The 22,449-nt window shown below is 38.0% G+C and overlaps 2 protein-coding genes across 2 annotated transcripts in view; one reads left to right on the top strand and one right to left on the bottom strand.

Annotated features, from left to right (window-relative positions):
- Positions 1-876: 876 nt before the first annotated feature.
- On the bottom strand, positions 877-11,582 carry trub1 (TruB pseudouridine (psi) synthase family member 1). Its single transcript, XM_084740865.1, has 8 exons — positions 11,394-11,582; positions 11,213-11,311; positions 9,106-9,161; positions 6,943-7,024; positions 6,747-6,819; positions 3,799-3,938; positions 1,564-1,620; positions 877-1,440 (listed from the first exon to the last, which is right to left on the bottom strand). Exons 1-8 carry the CDS (start codon positions 11,539-11,541, stop codon positions 1,259-1,261), a joined length of 837 nt encoding a protein of 278 aa, XP_084596991.1. The 5' UTR covers positions 11,542-11,582; the 3' UTR covers positions 877-1,258.
- A 437-nt stretch (positions 11,583-12,019) lies between these two features.
- Positions 12,020-22,449, top strand: part of lrrc45 (leucine rich repeat containing 45) — a 33,208-nt gene continuing 22,778 nt past the window's right edge. The window contains exons 1-7 of the mRNA XM_084741239.1: positions 12,020-12,119; positions 14,739-15,042; positions 16,500-16,561; positions 16,660-16,730; positions 18,537-18,715; positions 19,854-19,982; positions 22,187-22,299. Of these exons, the coding sequence (XP_084597365.1) occupies positions 14,814-15,042; positions 16,500-16,561; positions 16,660-16,730; positions 18,537-18,715; positions 19,854-19,982; positions 22,187-22,299 (783 nt within the window). The 5' untranslated portion in view covers positions 12,020-12,119; positions 14,739-14,813. The remainder of the gene's footprint in view (positions 12,120-14,738; positions 15,043-16,499; positions 16,562-16,659; positions 16,731-18,536; positions 18,716-19,853; positions 19,983-22,186; positions 22,300-22,449) is intronic.

Genomic DNA, 22,449 nt, shown 5'->3' on the forward strand with positions numbered 1-22,449 from the left:
ATACTTAAACTAATTTTCTTCAGGCCTCTAAAATACATTTTGCTGCTGACCTTGTCCACAGCAGTACATCACTTTGCTTCCTACGATACTCCTGCTGCTTCTCCAAACTGGGAGCGTGTTGACTGCCATCTACTGTAGGTAATACTAGAGCTGCACAATTAATCAAAATTTTATCCATTGTCATGAGACAGAGACGTCCTCTCCTACACATCAGATTCTACAGACTTAAATAAAAACATCTTCATTCAGAACAGATTCCTGAAAAAAAAAGCACCAGTCATTTAACATGTTTTTTCCCCAATCAATATAAGAATAATCTAAAAATTATCATCACCTCTAATATCACAAATCATACTGCAGTTGCAATAGCAGTTAAAATAACTGCAACTGCATTTTTTCAAAATCATTCAGCCCTAGGTAGTACTGTAGGTAAAATAATCTGAACTATCCCTTTTAAGTCTTTTCAAACACAGTATATCATCTCACATTTTTATATAAGAAATTATATATAGAAATTGTGACCTGTATACAGTAGGGCTGAAACTAACAATTATTTTCATAGTCAATTAACTGGTTGATTATTTTCTCGATTTCTCAATTAATAGTTGTTTACCCATAAAGTTTCAGAAATCTGTTGTTCAGTGTTTCTCAAAGTCCAAGATGATGTCTGTGAATGTCTTGTTTTGTCCACAACTCAAAGATATTCCGTTTACTGTCAAAGAGGAGTAAAGAAAATATTCATATTGAAGAAGGTGAAATCAGAGAATTTGAACATTTTTGCTTAAAAAATGACTGAAACAGATTATCAAAAAAGTTGCTGATTAATTAACAATGGATTAATAACTGATTATTTGATTAATGGTTGCAGCTCTAGTATACAGTGATGTGTAATGTTTCTATCAGCCTGCTCTCCAGGAGGCTGGGTGGAGGGTGGAGCAGGGCTGTCATATCCAAACTGAATTACTTACATATTTAACCAAAACTTAACCAGCAGCTGAGACAAAAAAACACTTGGATGTGGACTAAAAATCATGAGTCCAGTGTAGAGTCACTCCACTGCTCCACTGACTTTTAACACAGCAGAGATTTTGACGTTTGTCTCAGCTTCTCTAAACAGCACACCTTCAAATATCCAGATGATTTTTAGACAGGATGTTGTGTTCATTGGAAGAGCCAAGCAGTCATGACTAATCACGAAACAGACAGCAGTCTGAGCTCGTCACTTTCACTCTGAGTCCTGTTCACAGCGTGTTCCTCCTCAGGTGTCAGCTTCTGGGGCTTTTGTACAGTCCTCAGCCTGCTGTGAGTCTGAGCAGGGCTGCAGGGAGCGCTGGACATGCTCCAGTGTCCACTGCTCCTCGTGTAAGGCGTGCTCCTCCAGGGTGAACTGACCCTGCTTGGTCCGGATCAGCTCCTTCACATGAGCGCACGATGACAGAGCTGCAGCACATGGGGCACGGGATCATTCTCATGGTGACGTGGTAACAGGTTTTACTTCTAAATGGTTAGTTCAGTTTCAACAGTCTAATGAGGAAAGTGTGAAAAAGAATGAATCCATCTCACCTTTTCCCAGGTCATCCACCAAGCTTCTGACATAAAATCCACCACCACATTCAATATCTGTCACAAAAACACAACTATGTTCAGTGTGTTTAAATGTGTAGTTCAAAATTAAAAACAAGGAAAGCATAGAGAGTGATATACAAAATCCTATTTTAGTTATCAGAAATTCACAAACACTCCTCTCAGAGAGCTCCTAACTGAAGCTAAAAACTTTTAACAAGGAGTTGTAGCTTAGGACTGATTTAAGAGACTTCTCAACTTCGTAACTCTGATGAAGGAGGGGACAGAGGAGATGTGGCTGAACACATTGCTGGGTATGACACATGCTTTTAAAGAATGTGACTGGCTGATCAAAATAAATTAATAAAAAAAAAAAACAACTAAAAACTAGACAAAAATAAAATCAACAGAATTTAGTCTCTACTAATAAATGGTGTAATCATCTCTCTTGAAGAACATCTCGCTCGAATAATATATAATAATAATGATACTACTACTCCTACTTGTACTACTAGTATTACTGCTACTACTACTCATAATGATAGTAACAATAATGAAAATTTTGAAAGCACTGTTTATTTACCATGCTGGTAATTTCACACAAACATCATCTCTGCATGATTTAACCTGAAACGTTTCATTAATTTACTGTCATTCAGTGTTTGGAGAATATTTCTCCACCTTTTGGTCTTTCTGACACTTTCTCCGGCTTAAAGGGATAGTTCAGCCAAAAATGAAAGTTCAGTCATTATCTACTCACCCTCATGCTGATTGAAGGTCAGATTTAGTTTTTCAGTCCAAAACACTGCTGGAGTTTAACAGGAAAACAGTGTTGCAGAATCTACCAAACAATGGAAATGACCAAAAAAAAAATCACATAAAATCTCTCCAAGCCCCAACATGCTGTTCACTTTTGTGTGCACACCCAGACAGACAAGTGTGCACGTGAACATGGCTTCAACCTAAGGATCTACAGTGAAGATTCAGGCTAAAAAAATTAATGACAACAATGACATTTTTCAAGGCAACTTTGCATGTCGAGGCTTTAGGAGACTTGGATTACACCAGACGAGCAGTATGAAGGCATTGCTGTTGTTGTTTTACATTTGAAAACTGCTCACCATTCACTTCCATTGTTTGGGAGATTCTGCAACACTGTTTTCCTGTGAAACTCCAGCAGTGTTTTGTGGACTAAAAAACTAAACCTGACCTTCAATCAGCATGAGGGTGAGCAGATAATGACTGAATTTTCATTTTGGGCGAACTATCCCTTTAAGATCTCAGATTAATATTAGAATAATTATTATTTTTTTAATAATAAAAGTAGGAAAATTGTGAAAATATGGTTGTATGCAGTAGCCTTTTCACATACGCACGCACATGCTTTCAGTACTTACTATATTTGACATTATAGGGAGAAGAACACTGTGTCCATGAATGCTGTTTTATTTTCTTTTGTAAAACACTTCATAGCATTAAAAAAAGTGCTACATAAATAAAGATGATAATGACAATGATGGCTGCAATTATTATTACTATTATTCTGTGAGCACATCTTAATGAGATTGACCACAAACATCATCCCTGCATGATTTAACCTGTAAGTGTTTCTGCTCCTACCTCTTGGTCTTTCTGACATGTTCTCCTCTGTTTAAGAAACTCTTACCGGGGATTTCCACCAGATGCGGCTTTGTAATATTGCATGTGCGTTGTGGTTTTGTTCCATCATATGAGCGACTGCAATTCCCACCAGCAGCGTTTCAGAAGCGTTTCAGCAGTGCAGCGTTTTGCCCGTCTGATTATGTTTACTTGCTCTGATTTTGTTGATTAAGTCCTCTTTCCTTGCTGTTTGTGCTTCTACCACAGATAAGCAGGCTACATAGTTAAATAGTTTATTTTCTGTCTGTCTTTAGGATTGTGAGTCTACAAGGGGTCTTTTATTCTGAAAATTAACCAGATTCTCCCTGCCTTTTCCGTGCCTGACTTCCTACCTGTTCGACCTGCTCTGTGCTAATTGACGTGGCATCCGTCAAAAATAGACTCGGTGTGTATTCTCCGTGAAGCGGAGCTGAGCTCTTAACTTTGAGGGGAAATTCTTAGAAAATGTAACAATTCGAAGAATTTTCTCAGAACTGCATCAGCAGGAGCAACTCTTTGCACCAGGAGGCTTTGTGAATATGGCCACAGAAGTCAGTGTTACATAGAGGGAGAGAGAAATAGTGCATGTGTGCTGACCCAGAGTGAAGAGAGGAGGCTTGAACTCCTGCAGGCTCAGGTTGTACACAGTCACTGGTCTGGCTGGTTTGGCCTCTACCTGGTGGCCTTTCTTCAGCAGGACGGACAGACGCTGGCCATCTTTCTTCAGTGCCGAGTAGCTGAAAGGACAGAAAATTAACAAATCACACTATACTGCACACACTGCCTGTCTTTTTTAATTAGAAAGATAAGCTGCACTAATAAAGTGACATGTAATGGTCCAACTTGAAGCTGCTGGACTACAGGAAGTGTCATGGCCACAGGCAGGAAAGCTTCTTCACAGGGAAATGGACAGATGTGAAGTGTAAAGCTCTGCTAGTGACCTCTACAGGCTGCACGCTTCACTGCACCACGATGCAAACACAGCAGCATGGATTAGAGCAGCCACATGTCACTTCCCTCGACCACAACACATTTTGCGTAAGTATGGGTATCATAGAGTTTCATTGTTACCAGTACTGCTTATTGATACCGATACTTGTCAATACTCTTATCAATACCACTTTCCATAATTTGATGCAAAAAATAAAGCCATGATATGTAAAGATGTGGAAAAAATCAACAGCTTTTAACTGTGGTTAAAGGCTGTGCTCATCTCCTGAGCAAAGAGCAGCTTGTCACTGAAATGAGAACAGCCTGGTCCACCTTAACAGTCAGCCCACCTTAAATGAGGCTGTGTCAGAGTTGTCACTACTTCGGGGCTACCTGGATGGGTTGCTCTGATCTATACCTATGATGATTTATTAGTACCAATACCAATACCAATACCAATAGCAATACCCTGAAGGTGATACTGACACCTACAGAGTACCTGCTTTTACAGCTACAACTATTAATCGATGAAACGATTTTTAAACTAATTGGCAACTATTTGTAATACTAACTGATTAATGGAGAAAATTATCAACAAATTGATCAATGATAAAAATAATCATTACAGAAATGACTTGAAAATAAATCCAAACGTGTTTAAGCCTTTACTCTGCTCAGCACATGCCATGTGGTCATCCTGTTACATTTTACAGTTTACTGTGTGCAAGCAGGACATTAGGTGTAAAGGTCCAGTCCACAGGACGAGCAACGGGCTCATGCTTTGAGAACTGTGGAGCAGGAGACAAACTGAAGCAGGCTCTGTAATGGCTGCATCCTCTGAGGGGCATGAATGTACAGTCTATTTGATGGCTTTCAGCCAATAAGATTTGTTCTGTGTGTGTGTGTGTGTGTGTGTGTGTGGATGAGTGAAGAGAGAAAATGCTCTTGGTGGATTTCTGTCACTTGTAACTGTCATGACATGGTGACGGCATGTATCAAAATCTGCACAGTGCCATAAAGGCGCTGCTAAAACTCTCTTACATTCTATGGATTTTCTCAAATATCAGCTTCCTGATTCTTTGTGGCTGTTAAAACAGGTAGAATAGAATATTCAGAATATTGTTTCTTTTGCATCTAAGCACATTTCATTTCTTGAAAAAAAAAGAAAGAAAAAAAACTATTTCCAGACCTGACCAATTTACCTCATCTCTTAAGTAACATGCAGTATTTATTTTTAACTGCTGTAATACTCAGATGTCAAACTTAACACTTTCACCTGAGGTCATGATTCTCCTCTTAGTGAACTCGCTGGAAAGATCACACTGATGGGATGTATCATTAATTGACCCTTTGCTAAGCCCCTCCTCCAAACAGCAACTGTCCAATCATAGGTTAGCAAATGCAGCTAGGGCTGTCAAGTTTTCCATTACTCTACATGTTGAAGGTGTGTAGGAGGCTCTGAGAAGAGTGATACTCAACACAAGAGCACACGTGTGGTGAATGGATTAAACTGTCTTCATCTGCTCTAACATAAGTTACAATTGTTAGCATGTCTGGCTAACTAGCACTAGCTTACTACCTGCAATAACTTTACCTCCAGCCAAACTTGCATTTGTTCTGTGGGGGTTTGAGGAGGAGGATGTGGGCTGATGCAGAATCAAAGTGGGCTGATGATCATACATCTCTCTCTCTGGCTCACCGTCTCAGGTCTAAGCTGGGTTAGCTTAGCTCTTTACCCGGCCGTCTTCTGCGATCACCGTTTGCTGCACTTATCGAGTTCCAGCGCTTCCTTTTCGCATGTTAATTAGTGTATGTCTGACATCTATCATGTAGCTATACCTGCTGTATTTCACCATCCAACCAATGTTTGCTGAGATGTAAGCTAGCTTTAGCCTCAGTCTTTTAGCATTAACATTCTATCATATATGCAGCTGTCAGGTAACTTTACATTTACACTTTCACAGGGTTCTTGTTTGAAAATGTGGAGACTTCTCAGCTGACTCAAGTCGAGTTAGTCGACTTTTGAAATCTGCTTGTAAGTCATTATTTTGTTTTTTTGTTTTTGTTAATTCTCCAAGGTTTCAAAGGGCCTGTGTTTCAACAATTCCTCCCAATTTCGATGTTAAATCTGCCCCTGTTACCATCACCATAAACTGCATAAATGAAGTGTGAGAATGGAGAGCTTGGCAGGCATAGCAACAGTAACTAAGGAGGGCGGGGCTTTGCAAAGGGCCAAATAAGAGGTTTTATCAAATGAAAAATAAGAGGCTGAAATATTTTGCCTCTGGTTGTGAAATGTGTAAATTAAATAAAGAGCTTTTACACCATATTTTTGTTCAACTAGCTGCAAGAAGGCCCCAAACTATAAATGAAAAAAAACAAAACAAAAAAAAAACAACTGAAAACAAAAGCTATGAAATTATTTGATTTGATTTTAAAATCTTAGCCGTTTGACTGCGTACAACACGTATGCTTAATAACATGATAATTATCAGAACTCTAAAAATATGTTGCTTATGTAAATGAGCACATTATCAGAATTGTCCCACCTCAGCCTCAGTCTGAGCCAGGACAAACCCTGGTTACTATGATGACACACCGGAGCTTTTACTCACAGGGGAGGAACCTGCATGATGTCACCAGTGAAAGTTTTCAGCTTCTCCTCAAACTCCAGTCTGGTGATGTGCTCTGTGGACAAAAATCACATCAGCAACATCCTGTAGAGACTTAACACTGCAGAGACAGAGGGACACACACAGAGATAGACTGCTGAATGGGATGAAGTGATGTCATTTGTACTTCAATATTTACCAAATTCTTTCTCTAGAACCACACTGCCAGTGGCATCAAGAGTATCTGTTGCTTTCCCCAGTTCCCCCACAGCAACATATTTCTGAAAAACAAACACACACATCACTTTATTATCTCGGTGTAAGAGTGACCACTTACACGAGACTATATGGAACTTCTGACTGATGCAAATATTCATGCTGTTCACTTTATGCAACTGTAGCAGGGGCGAGTGTTTCAGGCAGTGAACAGTGTTTTTATCAAAGCAGTTTCACTGATAACAGCAGCCTGGTGGAAACAAAACTGATGAGACGGCTCAGACTGAACCACAACAGATCAACTGTGGACTGGAAACACAAAACACCCAGCTGTGTGATCGCTCTCTGTGGGTCACTTCTTTTATTTAATTACAGCAGCTTTAAATTAAATTTAGCTTCTGTTTCCTTCTTCAATTTGTGTGCACAATATATTTTTGTCTACATGTTCTGTTTTTGGTGTTTAATAAATAATATAATTTTTGCCATTTTGCTTTTATTTGAGAGAGAGAAGAAACAACTAACAATTATATTCACTGTCAATCTATTGAATATTTTCTCAATTAATCAATTATGAGTTGTCTGATTTATATAATATCAGAAAAAAGTGAAAAATGCTGATCAGTGTTTCCCAAAGCCCAAGTATCTTGTTGTACTGAAAACCAAAAGATATTCAGACCAAACCAGGAAATGTTCACATCTAAGAAGCTGCAATCAGATAATTTTGATCTTTTTTGCTTTTAAAATCACTCAAACTGATTAATCAATCATCAAAATAGTTGGCAATTAATTAAATAATCGATTAATCATTGCAGCTCTTAACACATTATCAGTTGCTGTCTTGCTTTTCTGTGTTTCAAGAGTAAAATATCTCTAAAGGACATGTTGAGGACTTCAGTAGCAGCTGCAAAAAATAAATATCTCTGTAGAACACTTAAATTACTATTTAATTTATTTTATGTGACAGAATTTTGGCAATATGAATTTTATTGTTACATATTTACAGTATAATTCCTAAAAAACCATGTGATCTGGATTGGTATGTAGATCAGTGCTGGCAGTCTGATCCAATCGGCATCTGATACCAATATGGGATTGGATTGTCTTAGCTCTAACACAAACAACAACAAAAAAAAAACCCACAAATATCCCCAGCTATCCATGCTGTGGTTATGTGGTATATGCCCCCAGTCACCAGTAGGTTTGGACAGAATCTATTTTGTCATACCTTCCTGACATTTCACCAGAGTGTACAGTATAAGAGGGTATTTGTGTGAAAAAACAAATGTTTAACCACTGGTGACAGACACTGTCTAGCTCACAACGCTTTGCAGCTAGCCCTCTAAGACAAATCTTACTGGATGTAAATACTTACGGCCCTAATGAATACATGGGAAATAAGCAGCCTTATTCCATAGATTATTGCTCAAGGACCTGATGACACTACTGCGTTACCGCGGATTCAAACACATCATTTGGCTGAACAGAGATGATTTATAGATATATCATGTGGCTAATAGACTGCTTTTATAGTTGGAAGAAGTCATGTCAAAATAAAGTTGCATGTGGCAATATTTTCATGATTGAATGAATCTAGTTATACATTACATTAATTGTCAAGGAGACTTAAGCTATAGAGCAGGAATTCCTGCTCAATTATTTGTTTTCTACCTCCAAATAATTGTTCTGTTGGCTAAGTACCCTATTGTAATAAATTTATTTTAGCTTTATAGTTTCCATCAGAAAAAAACCCCAGTAACTTCTATGACTCAGATAACTTTGTTCGCAATGACGGTACTGAAAAATCATACCTTCAGGATTTCTAAAGACCATGGTATAACATAATACTTTGATACTGGCCAAGCCCAACCACCAGAATACCTGAAACTGTATACAATAAGTTTGAAAATGCATAATTATGTCTCAATATGACCAAATTTATGACACAATGTGAATAAAAAAAAAGCTTGCTCTGATTAAACTGCACATGATGTGAAAATGAAGCCCATATTAAGTCTTTGGAGTGCAGTGAAAAGGATTTGTCACTGGCAGTAAGCAGAACATTTCACAGTTTGGTTGATGCTGCTTTTTACAGCTTTATTGTATATCTACTGACTTCTACTGTTTATATAAGCAGAAACACACTCACCTTAGAACCAGCCAACATTGTGCTGAGCATCTTTGTGCCGTTCCCAACACCAACGACTGAAACAAACACACACAGTGTTAGTCTAACGTCTATCGTCCTGCTACTATTTGGCTCATTTCACAGCCTCACCAGAGGCGGCCCTGGAAATGTTTGTCCTGTTTTATTACAATCAACCATCCAGTGGGAGGGTGATGGTATGAGGGAGATGTAACTAATCGTAAACCATTTTTAGCTTTCTGACAGAGTAAAAACAACAATGGTGTCATTTATTTTGCCCACATGTATATTGTTTATTATACCATGGTCTGGGTGAATACTCTTTTCTGATTGGCTAACAGGTGTGCATTACAACCATTTAATGCACATGCAGTTTGGCACAAGTTTAATCACTGTTAGAAATTCATGTAGTAAAGAAAAAGAAAAGGAAAAAAAGAAAAAAACAACTGAAAAACAATACACCTGAAGAGCTGAAAATGATGAAATAAATATGAAAGGCAACAAAATGGGCAGTTGATATACTTAAAGACTTTTAAACCAAAAACAAAAGAACACAGCGAACTGCTCAGTTGTACAAGGGACGAGAATTATTCCTTGTCATGACAACAGTAAGCTCTTGCTTCACAGCTTTTGATTTTGAGGGCAACTGTTTAATGCACACCTACTCATTGATGAACCATTAAAAAAGTTAGTTCCAACAAAGTAATTTGATTGGACAATAGGCATTAAATCAGTGCTGATAGAGTATAACAGGATAGGGACTTTTGACTTTCCAGGTGTTCTAATAACCATTTATTAACCATTAAGACCTAACAGGTACAGACAGGAAGGAAAGAGACACCTTTTCACCACTGTTGGGCAGTAATGCATTACTCAGTAGCTTATTACTGTGATATTATTGCTTTACCCAGTAATATGTTGTGTAAGAGATTGCACTGTCCAAAATAGTAATTATATTACAGTTAGTAGTGCAGTACTACTAATCTGCAGGACCCTGTTTTTACATATTTGGGGGCTCTAAAACACTCATTCCCTGAGACTGGGTCATGACCCACTGGTGGGTGACAAGAGATTTTATTCGAGTTGCCAGATAAATTAAAGACTGTGGAAGAAATTCTGCAAATGTAAGAGTTATATCTGTAGTACATCTTTTATAAAGCATTTAAAATATGTTTATACTTTTACTGATTAGAGAAAAAAACAAGAGCTTGTTAATTCTGTATAATTACACTAATTTTGTCTAATTTCTGAAGCAGTCTAAAATGTTGAGTTGAGTTTTGAAAAGATTTACAAACTAATAATATTTTGTTGACGTTATTAACTTTTCTTCTTTAGATAAACTTGAAAAAATCCCTTTTAGAAATGCCCCAACATGTGCATAGTTAAAATTGTAATATTTTCAATTAAAACCATTGAATTTTCAAAAACACAAATAGAGAAAAATCAGGTTCACAGCTCATGTGAACAATTTTTGATATACACTTTTTTGCCAACACCACCCAACATCCCCATCAACTTTATAATGTTAAAGGGAAATTCTGCACATTTGATGCAGATGTCCAGTCAGTAATGATAGTAAATGTAGTTAACTGAAGCAAGAAATTCCTCAGTGCTGCTATATTGACCAAGAAAACTTCTTCTCCTGCATGTCTAGCCATCTCAGCATGCATACATGTACCAGAATGCTTTGCGCACAACCTTCTGATGCCCAATCTCATGTTGCTGAATATCACCACCCTAGCCTATTACGATTAGTTTGTTGGTCAAAACATAGCGTTGGGTGACAAAATACTCATCTAGCATTGCCCCTGGCTGCCAAGAGGAGGAGACTAGAAATCCAGGCTGAAACAGCCAGTAGTTCTTCCTTAACACCAACCACATCGCAGTGACATCACTGATGGAGGAAGAACAACAGATTTTGCAGCAAGAGAACTCAGCTTCCTCTGTCAATATAGTAGCATTTCAATGTTTCAGTTGACTGTATTTACCATCAACACTGACTGTACAATCACATGAAAAATATCTGGGTGGATCTTTTCTTTACTTCCTGCTCCACCGCTAACCAAGGCATCATGACCATGACAACAGTGGCACGTGCTCAGGTGCTCACCCAACACCCCGCTGGCAGCGCTGTCCAGCGTCCCTCCGTGTCCCATCTTCAGGCTCTGCTTCTTCCTCTTCCGCGGGTTGGGGTTCTGTACTCCAGCCTCTGAGAGACACAACACATTTCACTGTGAGCTTCAGCCCAATACAGCAGGTTTATTTCCTGACTCCTGATGCTGCCATGTTACCTTTCAGTAAAGCTTCTTTGAGCTTGTTTAAGACGTCTGCAGAGGTCGGTCCTTGTTTCTTATAGATGGCGAACAGTCCATTTAAAGACTGGAGTTTAGACAGAGAACTAGTTATAGGACCTGCAGTGTTACTGATGTTTCCTGCCATGCTTGTATCACTCTTCTTCGGCTGATTCTCTTCTTCTTCTACTGACGCAGTTACCAGCTCTGCTTGAGCGCCTGTTTTTGTATTACGCCACCTGCTGGTCCATTAACACAACGTTACAGAGAATTTGTTACAAATAACTTTCTGTGCCCAAAGATTTTTTTGACTGATTAGTGCAGTTTTAGTCAGTTGTTAAATACCTCACCCAGGACAAGGGAAGACTGCTGAAAAATTATATAAATATTAATTGTACTTGCACATCTCAATCTAAAACCGTGTTCCATCTTTTCCAAGATCTTTTCTGGCATTATGAGTAATAGTACATAAACATATTGAAAGATGTTTAAAGTTTATTATTGTCGTGTTGCTCAAAGATTTTGACTTAAAACGTGTAATATTCTGATTTTTGATTTTTTTTCTATGACAAAATAAAGAATGCAGAAAAAAGAGACTACGTTGACCAAGATGCTTTGCGCCGCAACACACTTCCTAGTTACTTAGCTTGGCTTCCTGCGCTTGTCAGCTGTGCTGTCTACAACAACAATAACTGTCAGGAAGATAGTTGTTCTGCAGTCTCTGAGGTCTGTGTTTTGTTTTGTTTTTTACTGAACATATGATTATTTTTTATAAACTTGCTCCTCTGTTTTGAAAGCCCTGGATGAGCCTTTGGCGCGCGTGGAGTGTAATGATAACATTACGCGACACCCTCATTCAAGACTTGGCTATATAACTTTAGCTTGCTCACCCTGACGATACATATCTTGTAGAATAAAACACTGCACCGTTTCTAAGTCAACAGAAGCTATATTCTAATTCGGCACATATATTATTTCACACCATCAGCATTTATTACTTTTAATTTGATACTTTTGTGTCACACTGCTGCTTCCGCCAACCTCTTAGCTAATCTGACTGTTGTCAAAGTTTAAATTTCTAATTAATATGTTGTATTTGTTATGTATAGTTGTTGCCGAATTGTAGAGGTGATTCTGGTGGTGTTGGTGTTGGGAAGATTAAAGTTTACATCGTGTGTGTTTTTTCCGAAATTGTAATGCACTCAAAACTGCTACAGTTTTTATGGACCACAGTGGAGTACTTGCATGGTCAAGTCTAGATGTTGCTAGTAGTGGAAGAAGTGTTCAAATTCGGTAAAAGTACAAATTTCAAAATAAAAGTCCTGCATTCAAAACTTCACTTAAAAGTGTGTGCAGTAGGTATTATCCGCAGAATGTACTTAATAATATGAAAAGTAAAAGTACAAGTAATCATGGTGCAGTAAAATGGTCACTGTCAGTCTTTCACTATTATATCTAATAATAGAATAAAATAAATATAAATAATAAATAAATCCAACAGCCTGTGATGATGCATTTTCCAGCTGATCCAAGAGGGTTTTAAAATATTTTAGCTAAAGAAGGAAGAGATTTTTTTTTTATCCTTAAAGGAACACTTCACTAACATTCCAAAATCAACACATCTGGAAACACTGGAAAGAAGGAGATGAATAACCATCATTTAAAAAGTAACTAGTAGCTAAACCTGTCAGACAAAGTAAAAATTCTATTTCCTTGAGATGTAGTGCAGTAGAAGTCTTAAGTAGCAGAAAATAGAAATACTCAAGTAAAATACAAGTTTCTCAAAGCTGCACTTAAGTACAGTACTTGAGTAAATGTACTTAATTACTTTTCACCACTGGTTGTTTCTTACCACACTGCTTAGATTTTCTAATTTACTAGTAATAATTAATTAATGCTGGTAGCCAACTGATTCTACTGAACTGAGTGGAAGTGGTGGTATGTTTCAGCTTTAACACAGATGTCTTGGACATCTCTGAATTATTAACTTTACTGTGTGTTACAGAGCTCAGGACACTGATAGTATCTGACAAGTCTTTACCTGATAAAGCAACCATGTACTGTATGCCCAGTCAGAAACTGTCCTGTTGGTAGATGAAGTCGGTAGTTAGGAAGCACTGACAGTCAATTAACAGTTGTAACACAAGAGTTCCATGCAATTCATCAAGGCAGCTGATTGACTGTTTGACTCTGGGCCTCCTGCAGGTCTGCGTCCACTTACTCACTGACTGATGGTATAACCAGTAGAAAGACACGTGGGCAAAATCAAATGTTACAATATTTTTGACCAAATATTTATTGATATTTTGACAATATTGTAAGAATGGGCTTTGATTCATTCACAAAACATTAACACAATGAGATTTCTGATAAATAATCATCAGTAATGTGGATGTAATGACTAAAAACAAAATGATACTTTCCATATGTGCAAGTACATGAGGGTCCGTGTGACGTCGATTTCATTATCTGCTTACTCAGGGTTGGGTCAAATTACTTTGAAATGTAGTCTGTCACTGAATACAATTTACATGGCAATTTTTGTAAGCAGGAACATAAACCATTGAATTACAAAAAATGTAATCTAATCTGGATTACTTCAAAATCAAACATTAAAAATATTGCACTTTATGGTTAAACAAAACAGACATAGCCACAGGTATGTGAGTTCCACAAATATTCTTTTTGTTTTTTTAAACATCTCAAAGCATTTTCATTTTTGCTTAGATTTTTTTCTCCTGCCAAGCCCACCACAAAGTGTTGAAGAAGAAAATTACATCACTGTACTGTAATGCAGCTTTTAAAGCCAGGGAAAGACAACACTTATATCACAATATAACAACACACAAATCTGAAACCATGTCTATCTATCTACCAACCGAACTTTAGGGTGCAGTTCAGACACACTTGATGCAGGAAAGACAGAATTATTGCAGTAGTAGCATGCATCTGTGTCCTATAAAACTGATTTTCAGTTCTATAACGCCCATAATTTACTGAACACTGTGTTATTTGTTGCGTAAAAGGGCTGCAACTAACATTTATTTTCTCATTATTGAATAGTCTTTTAATTATTTTCTCATTTCATCTATTTATCCCATTGTCCATAAATAAAATGATAAGAAATGCCCATCATGATGTCCTGAAGGCCAACCCAAAAATATTTACAGTCACATTAGTCAAAGAAAAGCAGCAAATCCTCACAATTCAAAGGCTACTACTTGGGAATGTTTGGCTTTTTTTTTGAAAAATGACTTATGACTGATAAATCAATGACCAGAACAGTTGCCATTGTCATCTAGTCCTCTCATCACTTGTCTGTAAATTCAGTCTCTTCTTCAACAGGTCGTAGAATAAAGAAGGAAGCTGTGAAGACAGCGTCATACACCTCAGATGAAAAGGACAGACTGGTGACCCAGAATGGAGGACTTCAGGCAGACGTACCTGCGTCTGTGTAAGGAGGGAGGTGTGGAGCCTCAGGAGAGTGTTGTGGCTCAGCTGCAGGAGAACAGAGCCACTCAGGGCTCCAAACTGGACCTGAGTGGACAGAGCCTGTCTGCAGACACCTGCTCTGTGCTGGCCAGGGCGCTCCAAAAAGACACCGTGTTTACAGAGGTGTCGCTCAGTGACTGCATGCTCAGTGAGGAAGGTGTGTAAATCTTCAAATCCACAAACAGTTTATATACAGTATACCCTGCTGTATCATACTGGAAGTTACCCAGCTGAAGAGTAGGTTCTGTTAGCAGACACAAATCTACAAATGCAAATATTTGCTTGATACATATTTAGATTTTTCACATGAATAACCTGGTTTCTACATGAATAACCTGGTTTCTACATTTACTGTTACCATAAAAAATCAGACTTCTTAAAAATCATTGGGATGGCTGTCAGTACTGCTGCAGCTGTTGAGTTTAATTAATCAGACTTGTAAAGTTTTTTTTTTCTCAGTTGAAACTGCTTGAAACTGTAATCGCATTACTTTGATAACAAATGGCTGCCTGACTGAATAGTAGAGCTGCAATGAATAGTCAATTAATCGATTAGTTGTCAACTATTAAGTTAATCCACAACTATTATGATAATCAGTTAAATGTTTTGAGTAATTTTTAAGCCAAAATGTCCAAATTATCTGATTTCAGCTTCTTAAATGTGAATATTTCTTTACTCATCGATGACAGTAAACTTAATATGTTGTGGTACAACAAAGATGTCCTCTTGGACTTTGGGAAACACAAATTCACATTTTTCACCTTTTTCTGACATTTTATGGACCAAGTAATCAACTAATCAAGAAAATGATCAACAGATTAATAAATAATGAAAATAATCATCACTTGCAGCCCTACTTTTTAAATAAAGAAATAAAATAAGTCCGATATTGGCTCAACCAGGTTATATAGGATGCCAAGTTTTCTTGCAGACAGGTGACACATTTGAAACTTTGTTGTGTTTTCCTGTAATTTGTCACCCCTCTGTAGAATGCCATCACAAAATATAATTTGGGTTGTCTATAGACCAGTGTGTCCCTGGTCCCCCCCCAGCACACTGCCCTAGATGTTTCCCTGCTCCAACACACCTGATTCAAATGATCAGGTTGTTCTGCAGAGGCTTGGTGATGAGCTGATCATTTGAATCATGTGTGTTGGAGCAGGGAAACATCCGAAACATGCAGGGCCTCATTTCCCAGAGTCTTCGTAGCGCTACTTGCGTTGTAAGTTGTATCTTAAGGTCTCTCTTAAGGTTACAGGCTGTTTCCCAACTCTGGGAAACAGCCTGGGAGACCTTATATACAACTTACGACGAACGCAGCGCTACGAAGGCTCTGGGAAACGGGGCCCAGGGCAGTGTGACTTGAGGACCAGAGTTGGGAAACACTGGTCTATAGCACAATAACATCTGATTTAATGTGATGAAGAAGTGAAATAATCATTTTGATTGTATGGATATAAATATGTTATTTACAGTGCAGCTATAAGTTGCTGGAAAGACTTGAAACTGCACCTTGAAATTGCTTGAGAAGCACTTTGACTTGAGAAAAGATGAAGCTCTGAGTGTGACATCATGCATGAGATAATCTGCTTTCCTTTTTTGTGTGACTCTCAGGTGCCAAAGTGCTGCTGACTGGACTGTTTGACAACATAACTGTAAAAGTCCTGGATCTGAAGGTAAAACTGGTACAGTTATACTCTCCACACTCCATGGAGTTTTTTTCTATATGAAACATGCTTATTGATATTTGATCGATGGTTAATATTGTTCACAGGGGAATAACTTGAGATCCAAAGGTGCTGAGGTGTTGGGAAAGTTGTTGGCACGGAACAAAACTCTGCGCAGGTGAGAATCGTGCTTCATGTGAGCATATTTTCTGTCACTCCAGCAGATATGCACTTTAATGTGCAATGTAATTTTTGTTTTGTGAAATAGCAAATAAAAAATTATTTTGGACAAATACTCTTATTCAAGCAGAGGTGGCAAAAGAACACACATTTTGTACTCAAGTAGAAGTACAGATACTTGTGTAAAAAACACAAAACAAAAAATAGAAGTAATGATTCAACTCTGAAATGTACTAAAAGTATAAAAGTAAAGGACATTTCTGAAGAACATTTCTACAGGCTGTTTTTGGGCAAAGCTAACGGAACCTCACCTTTTCTCTGAGGTCCAGTCTCCCTTTCTTGTCTGTTTAGTCTTGCTACGTCTTTTTTGTCTTAGTTTTTCATCGTTACAACTTTTATGTTGTTTTTTTTTTTTGTCTTATTACATCGTTACGTCTTTTTTGTTTTTTGTCTTATGTCTCTTTCATCTAGTTATGCCATTTTTAGTCTAATGTCTTTTTTGTCTTGTTTTGTGTCTTTTATGCCGTTTTCATCTTGTTGCATCTGTCATGCATGACATGCATCAGTGGATACTTTTCTATTTTCTCTTTTCTATGTGTTACTGTTCCATCTATTTAGGTTATAATCAGTCAGGATGTTGGGAAGGTGGTGCACAATGACACAAAATAGAAATGATCAATACTTCCACTCAAATGCATCAAAATGAAAAGTAACAAGCCTCTTCTGAAATGTATGGAGTAGAAATTTTGTGTTAAAATGTAGGGAGTAAAAGCACAAAGTTGTCAGAAAAATAAACTCTAAAGTAAAGTACAGATACATGAAAAATGTACTTAAGTACAGTAACAAAGTATTTCTACTTAGTTACTTCCCACCTCTGAATTCAAGGTCCACTTACTGTTTCCTGTGCTTTCACCTACATCTCATGAAAAAGGCTAGTCAGGGGACCTTGAGTTGAAATGATTTAGTTAAATTTCTATTTCCAAAGTCAAGAAAGAACTTTCTGGATCAAATCATATCAACTTTACAAATAAGGTAAAATTTACAGATGTTATAATTGAAATATGAATAGAAATAATGAATACATGTTTGGTATAAAATAGCTGAATAACTAATTTTTTTTTTTCCTTCACACTTTGTGTAATTGCTACTTTGGCCAGTCATATTTTAAAACACAATCTTAATGTAGGCCAATTAGGTGAGGTTATGTGTTTAAAAAAAGTACAAAACCCATCTGTCAGTGGTCATGCAAAGAAAACAACTTATTATTTATTAATAAAATTTATGATGCAGCCAACATTGATTATGCTCAAGAACTCCTGAATGCCACCAATCACCAATCCTAATTTGAGCTGCTACAGTATGTTTGCTGTCACCATGGCTGGATTCACCTGTTAAACTTTGCTGTTGGCCCCCCTAAACTGTCATTGTTCAAGTACTTTGATTAAAGTTCACATAAGGTTGGAATTATGTGTTATTCCCCTGCTGTCCACATTAGTCTGACAGATCACATCATGTATTTTCTACTGTAATTCATCCAGCAGTCTTGCCTAAGTTGGATGGTTCCTTGGTCTGCTCTTTGCTCATTTGCCTGAGAAACACTGGAGTAACTGAGCATATTAGTTTGAAGATTAGTCCTTTACTCTCAGATCTGCTCACAGTGTGGGCTGGTCAGAAAAATATTAACACAGCTGACTAGTTGCTAATAAATATTGTAGCCAACTAATCACTCCTTGTATGTCTTCCAAGACAGGATTTTTGCAGCAGAGAGCACATGATGCTTAAAACTTGTAAATGCTGTTTGCAGGCTGGTGTTGGAGTGGAATGCTTTGGGGGTGTGGGACGAAGCCTTCTCACTCTTTTGTGAAGGTTTGGCCTCCAACAGCGTGCTGACACAGCTGGACCTGCGCAACAATCAGATCAACCACCACGGAGCGGCCGAGCTCGCTCTGGCACTCAAACGCAACAACACTGTGGAAGTGTTAGGTGACACATGATAAAATATATTACGACTACGGCAATTTGAAGGCCAATTGTCTACGGTTATAAGAATCTGTCGATTATTAAGTGACATGAAGTTTTTGCTTTGTTGTCTGTCAGAAGATTGGTTGGGGATCACACATATTACTGTTAACAGGGCTGAACAGTTTGACTCATTACAATTTAAATTGTTATTATTTATCATACATCAACCACCAGGCCTGTATCAGTGGTCTACATAGCTTTAAGGTACATTTGATTGTACCAAGTATAATCACAATATATCTAATATATCATGAAATCAAACAGATAACGGATTGCGTTTAAGTTGAGGTTCCACAAGTAAGTCAACAATGATTAAAAGGGATAGTTTGGATTATTGGAAGTGAGGTTGTATGAGGTACTTAGCCAGAGTTAGCTAGCTACAGAGGTATTGCGAGCTCAACAGGCAGATACTTTTAAAGCCTCTTCTCTCTGCTCTCCTGTGGTAGACCAGCAACTCCTGTCTTCTGTGAGGTAAAACTACTATTTCTTGATTTGGAGAGTGATACTTGGCTTCTATAACAGCATATCCTATCATAAAAGGCTGTCTGACAGCCATCTCCTGTGGGTAACACACTGACTTTGACTACGTACCTCATAGAAGCCCCACTACAGAAAAACAAACTATCCCTTTAATATAATTTAATTTAATAGAAAAATCAACTAGTTACGCTCATATTAGGTAAGATATTACACTGGTATTATACTTACTCACTTTAACTTGAATGTAATCATGACTGCATGAGTTTTTTGTAATTGTCACAGGATAAGCGTTCATTATTTAAAGGCACAGCTTAGTAAATTTTCTGCTGATGTTATTGTGTGAAGTTTTAGTGCAGCTTTTGCCACTTGAAAATTGAACTAATTTCAATACAACATTTTTGTCTTACTTGCTATTCATGCAGGGGTTTAAAAGAGGGACATAGGCTTGACTGATTCACGGGATCCACAGCAACCACTGACAGAAAAAAGCATCTGCTTTTGAGTTTAACAAAGATGCAGAATGATAAATGTAACCCCCTGCTTGAGGAACTAAAGAGCAGATTCTTACTGTATTCTGGTGTACACTGACTCCAGCCTGTGTCACTGACTGTGTCCACAGATCTGAGGTGGAACAACATTGGGCTGCTGGGCGGCAGGTCTCTGCTGGAGGGTCTGCAGAAGAACAAGAGCGTAGTGCAGCTGGAAATGGCAGGGAACAACATACCGAGTGACACACTCAAAGCACTTGGTAAGGTGTGTGTGTGTGTGTGTGTGTGTGTGTGTGTCTGTGTGTGTGTCTGTGTGTCTGTCCTTGTCTTTTTGCTCTGCATTACTAAATGCGTGCAACTCACAGGGTTTGTACAAAGTCTTGAAAGTTTGGAAAATGTTTCTTTTTAACTGTTATGTTTAAAGATTGAGAACATGCTTGACTTAAAAAAAAAACGATTTTCAAAATAATCACACAAAACCAGAAATCTTTTTATATTTATATATAAAATGAAACAATCCCTTTGTCATATTCATCATCACAGTTAGATGAGACCTCTGGTGATCTCTTACTCTGGAAATTTGCAAGTCTTAAATAATCCTGTTCAAAATAAACAATCAAAGTTAATATGAACAGCTGATACAATAAACAAAGTGACAGTTTACTGTGCATTGTTTGCAGTGGGTATAAAGGAATTCACAGTTTGCATTTATAAGTTCTTGAACATTGCTTAAAGTCTACTCTTAAAAAGCTGTATGAACCATGAACTTATTTTCAAACAAAGTTTTTGTTTGTATTTTTTGCATAGTACACTGCCCCCACAAACAGACAGCTGCATCCTGTCTGCCTCTTTAAAGGGTCGGTTCATCTAAACGACACAGAAGAACCCCATAACATATCCTCTCACTTCCCTCTGGAGGTAACTCTCCGTTCAGATAGTTTTGGTTTCAGAGATATCTGTCTCTGGCATTTCTTCCTCAGCCTTACAACCACTGAGGTGGATGGAAATCAGTTTGTGCTGCACACAGAACTGAAAATACAATTCAACAGTAAAACTCAACACTCTCTTCACTGTATTGTTTCAAGCTTGTGCCACACAACTCTGGATATTCGAGGCCTCCCACATGATCAGCTGTAAAAGTGCTCCTTGCTGGCTGTCCCTTTGTTTTCCGACGGAGAGAGGGGTGGCACCTACTCTTGGCGTGGCGCTGCGCTCAGATTTAGGAATGAGCCACTCTGATACTCAGTATCGGTATCAGTCTGATACTGGCCAAAATCACTGGACTGGATATCAGTTGGTAAAAAGAGGTATAATCCAGCACAACCTAACCTAAACTATGGCTAAAACTAAGTAACAGCACCATCATGTTTCCTGTCATGTTTCAAACAATATAACATGCTCAGCTCATGCTCTTTTTTGCAAAATAAGCTCAGATACTTTGATAAAATGTCTTACATTTGGCTCTACACATTGCCTTCATTTAGTATTCAAGGATTCATGAATATGCAAATAGTTTCTACCCTCTCTTCACACCCCACACCCCCATACCCCTACCCTGCACCTGGCTTCTCCTCTGTTTTGTGAGCTAATCACAGTAACTAGCTACATCCAGCTTCTCCTGAGGGTTGGGTATCGCTGCTGATGATATGTATAGCACCCAGGGCTGCATGATATGGTAAAAAAAAAAGTCATATTGTAATTATTTTGACTGAAATTGCGATTGAAATATGCCATACGATTAGTGGGAATGATCATTTTTAGTTTACAATTTTCATTTTTGATGAAAAAAAGAAACTATTAGTCGTGATTATGTTGAAGTCTATACCAAACAAACATGTTTTCTTCCATCTAAAAAACAAGATTTTTAGACCAAGGCACCTGTGCAGCACTACAGTACCTCATTATAATGGTGTTTTCTCACATATTTTTTTCCTTTCTCAAAAAATAGAAATTTGGTTCTAGTTCTGCAATTTGGATATTGCACTCGGCCATGATTTTATTGTGATTAATTGAGCCCTATATAGCGCTGCCTGCTATGCCAAACCAGAATAATTTCGTCTTAGTGTGACCAAAATGTTTAACATAATTTTGACTCCAAGCACACAGTAAAGTACAAAACACAGAGCTTTTCATGGCACAATGTTATCACATCCTACTGTGTATATATTAAAGACATATAAAGGCATACAGCATGAGGTCAGCTGGTGGTGAGATACAGTGTTGTGCCTCAGTGTCTTATATTCAGAGGAAATCATAATCCCATCTGTGGTTACAACTGTAACAGTAAGGCTTAAGTTTGAATATCATGTTACACCTGTCACCACTGGGAGTGTTAACACTACTATAATGTGGATTTGAATGTGATACACTCTGTGACACCTATTAGCATGCTGTCCTCTGCTTTGTACCCATGTTTCTCTCTCTTCACTCCTGACCCTTCTGCTCCTGTTGTTAACTCTTTAAGAGCAGACCACAGGGCACAACTCAGACAGACAGTCCACCCTGAGAGAGAGCCACAGCAGAAGCCAGGTCCTCAACAAGGAGATTCATACACTGAAGGAGGAAAAGGCCCGGCAGGTAAACCACACACTAAAGAAAGAAACAACTTACACTCAGTGAGAAGCATGCCATGCAGATCGCTGCAGAGGTTTTCAGGTCCGCCGGTCCACCAATTTGGTCCAGGCCATTCATATATATTAGAAATGAGCAACATGAACTCTTCCCAAA

Source organism: Lutjanus erythropterus, chromosome 17 (assembly GCF_056507025.1).
Source record: "Lutjanus erythropterus isolate fLutEry1 chromosome 17, fLutEry1.hap2, whole genome shotgun sequence".
Lineage (NCBI taxonomy): Eukaryota > Metazoa > Chordata > Actinopteri > Lutjaniformes > Lutjanidae > Lutjanus > Lutjanus erythropterus.

Coding starts and splice junctions, on each gene's coding strand:
- trub1 (XM_084740865.1), bottom strand. CDS start 11,541: ATGGCAGGAAACATCAGTAACACTGCAGGTCCTATAACTAGTTCTCTG. Junction 9,162..11,212: donor CGCTGCCAGCGGGGTGTTGG/GTGAGCACCTGA, acceptor TGTTTGTTTCAG/TCGTTGGTGTTGGGAACGGC. Junction 6,820..6,942: donor GGTTCTAGAGAAAGAATTTG/GTAAATATTGAA, acceptor TTTTGTCCACAG/AGCACATCACCAGACTGGAG.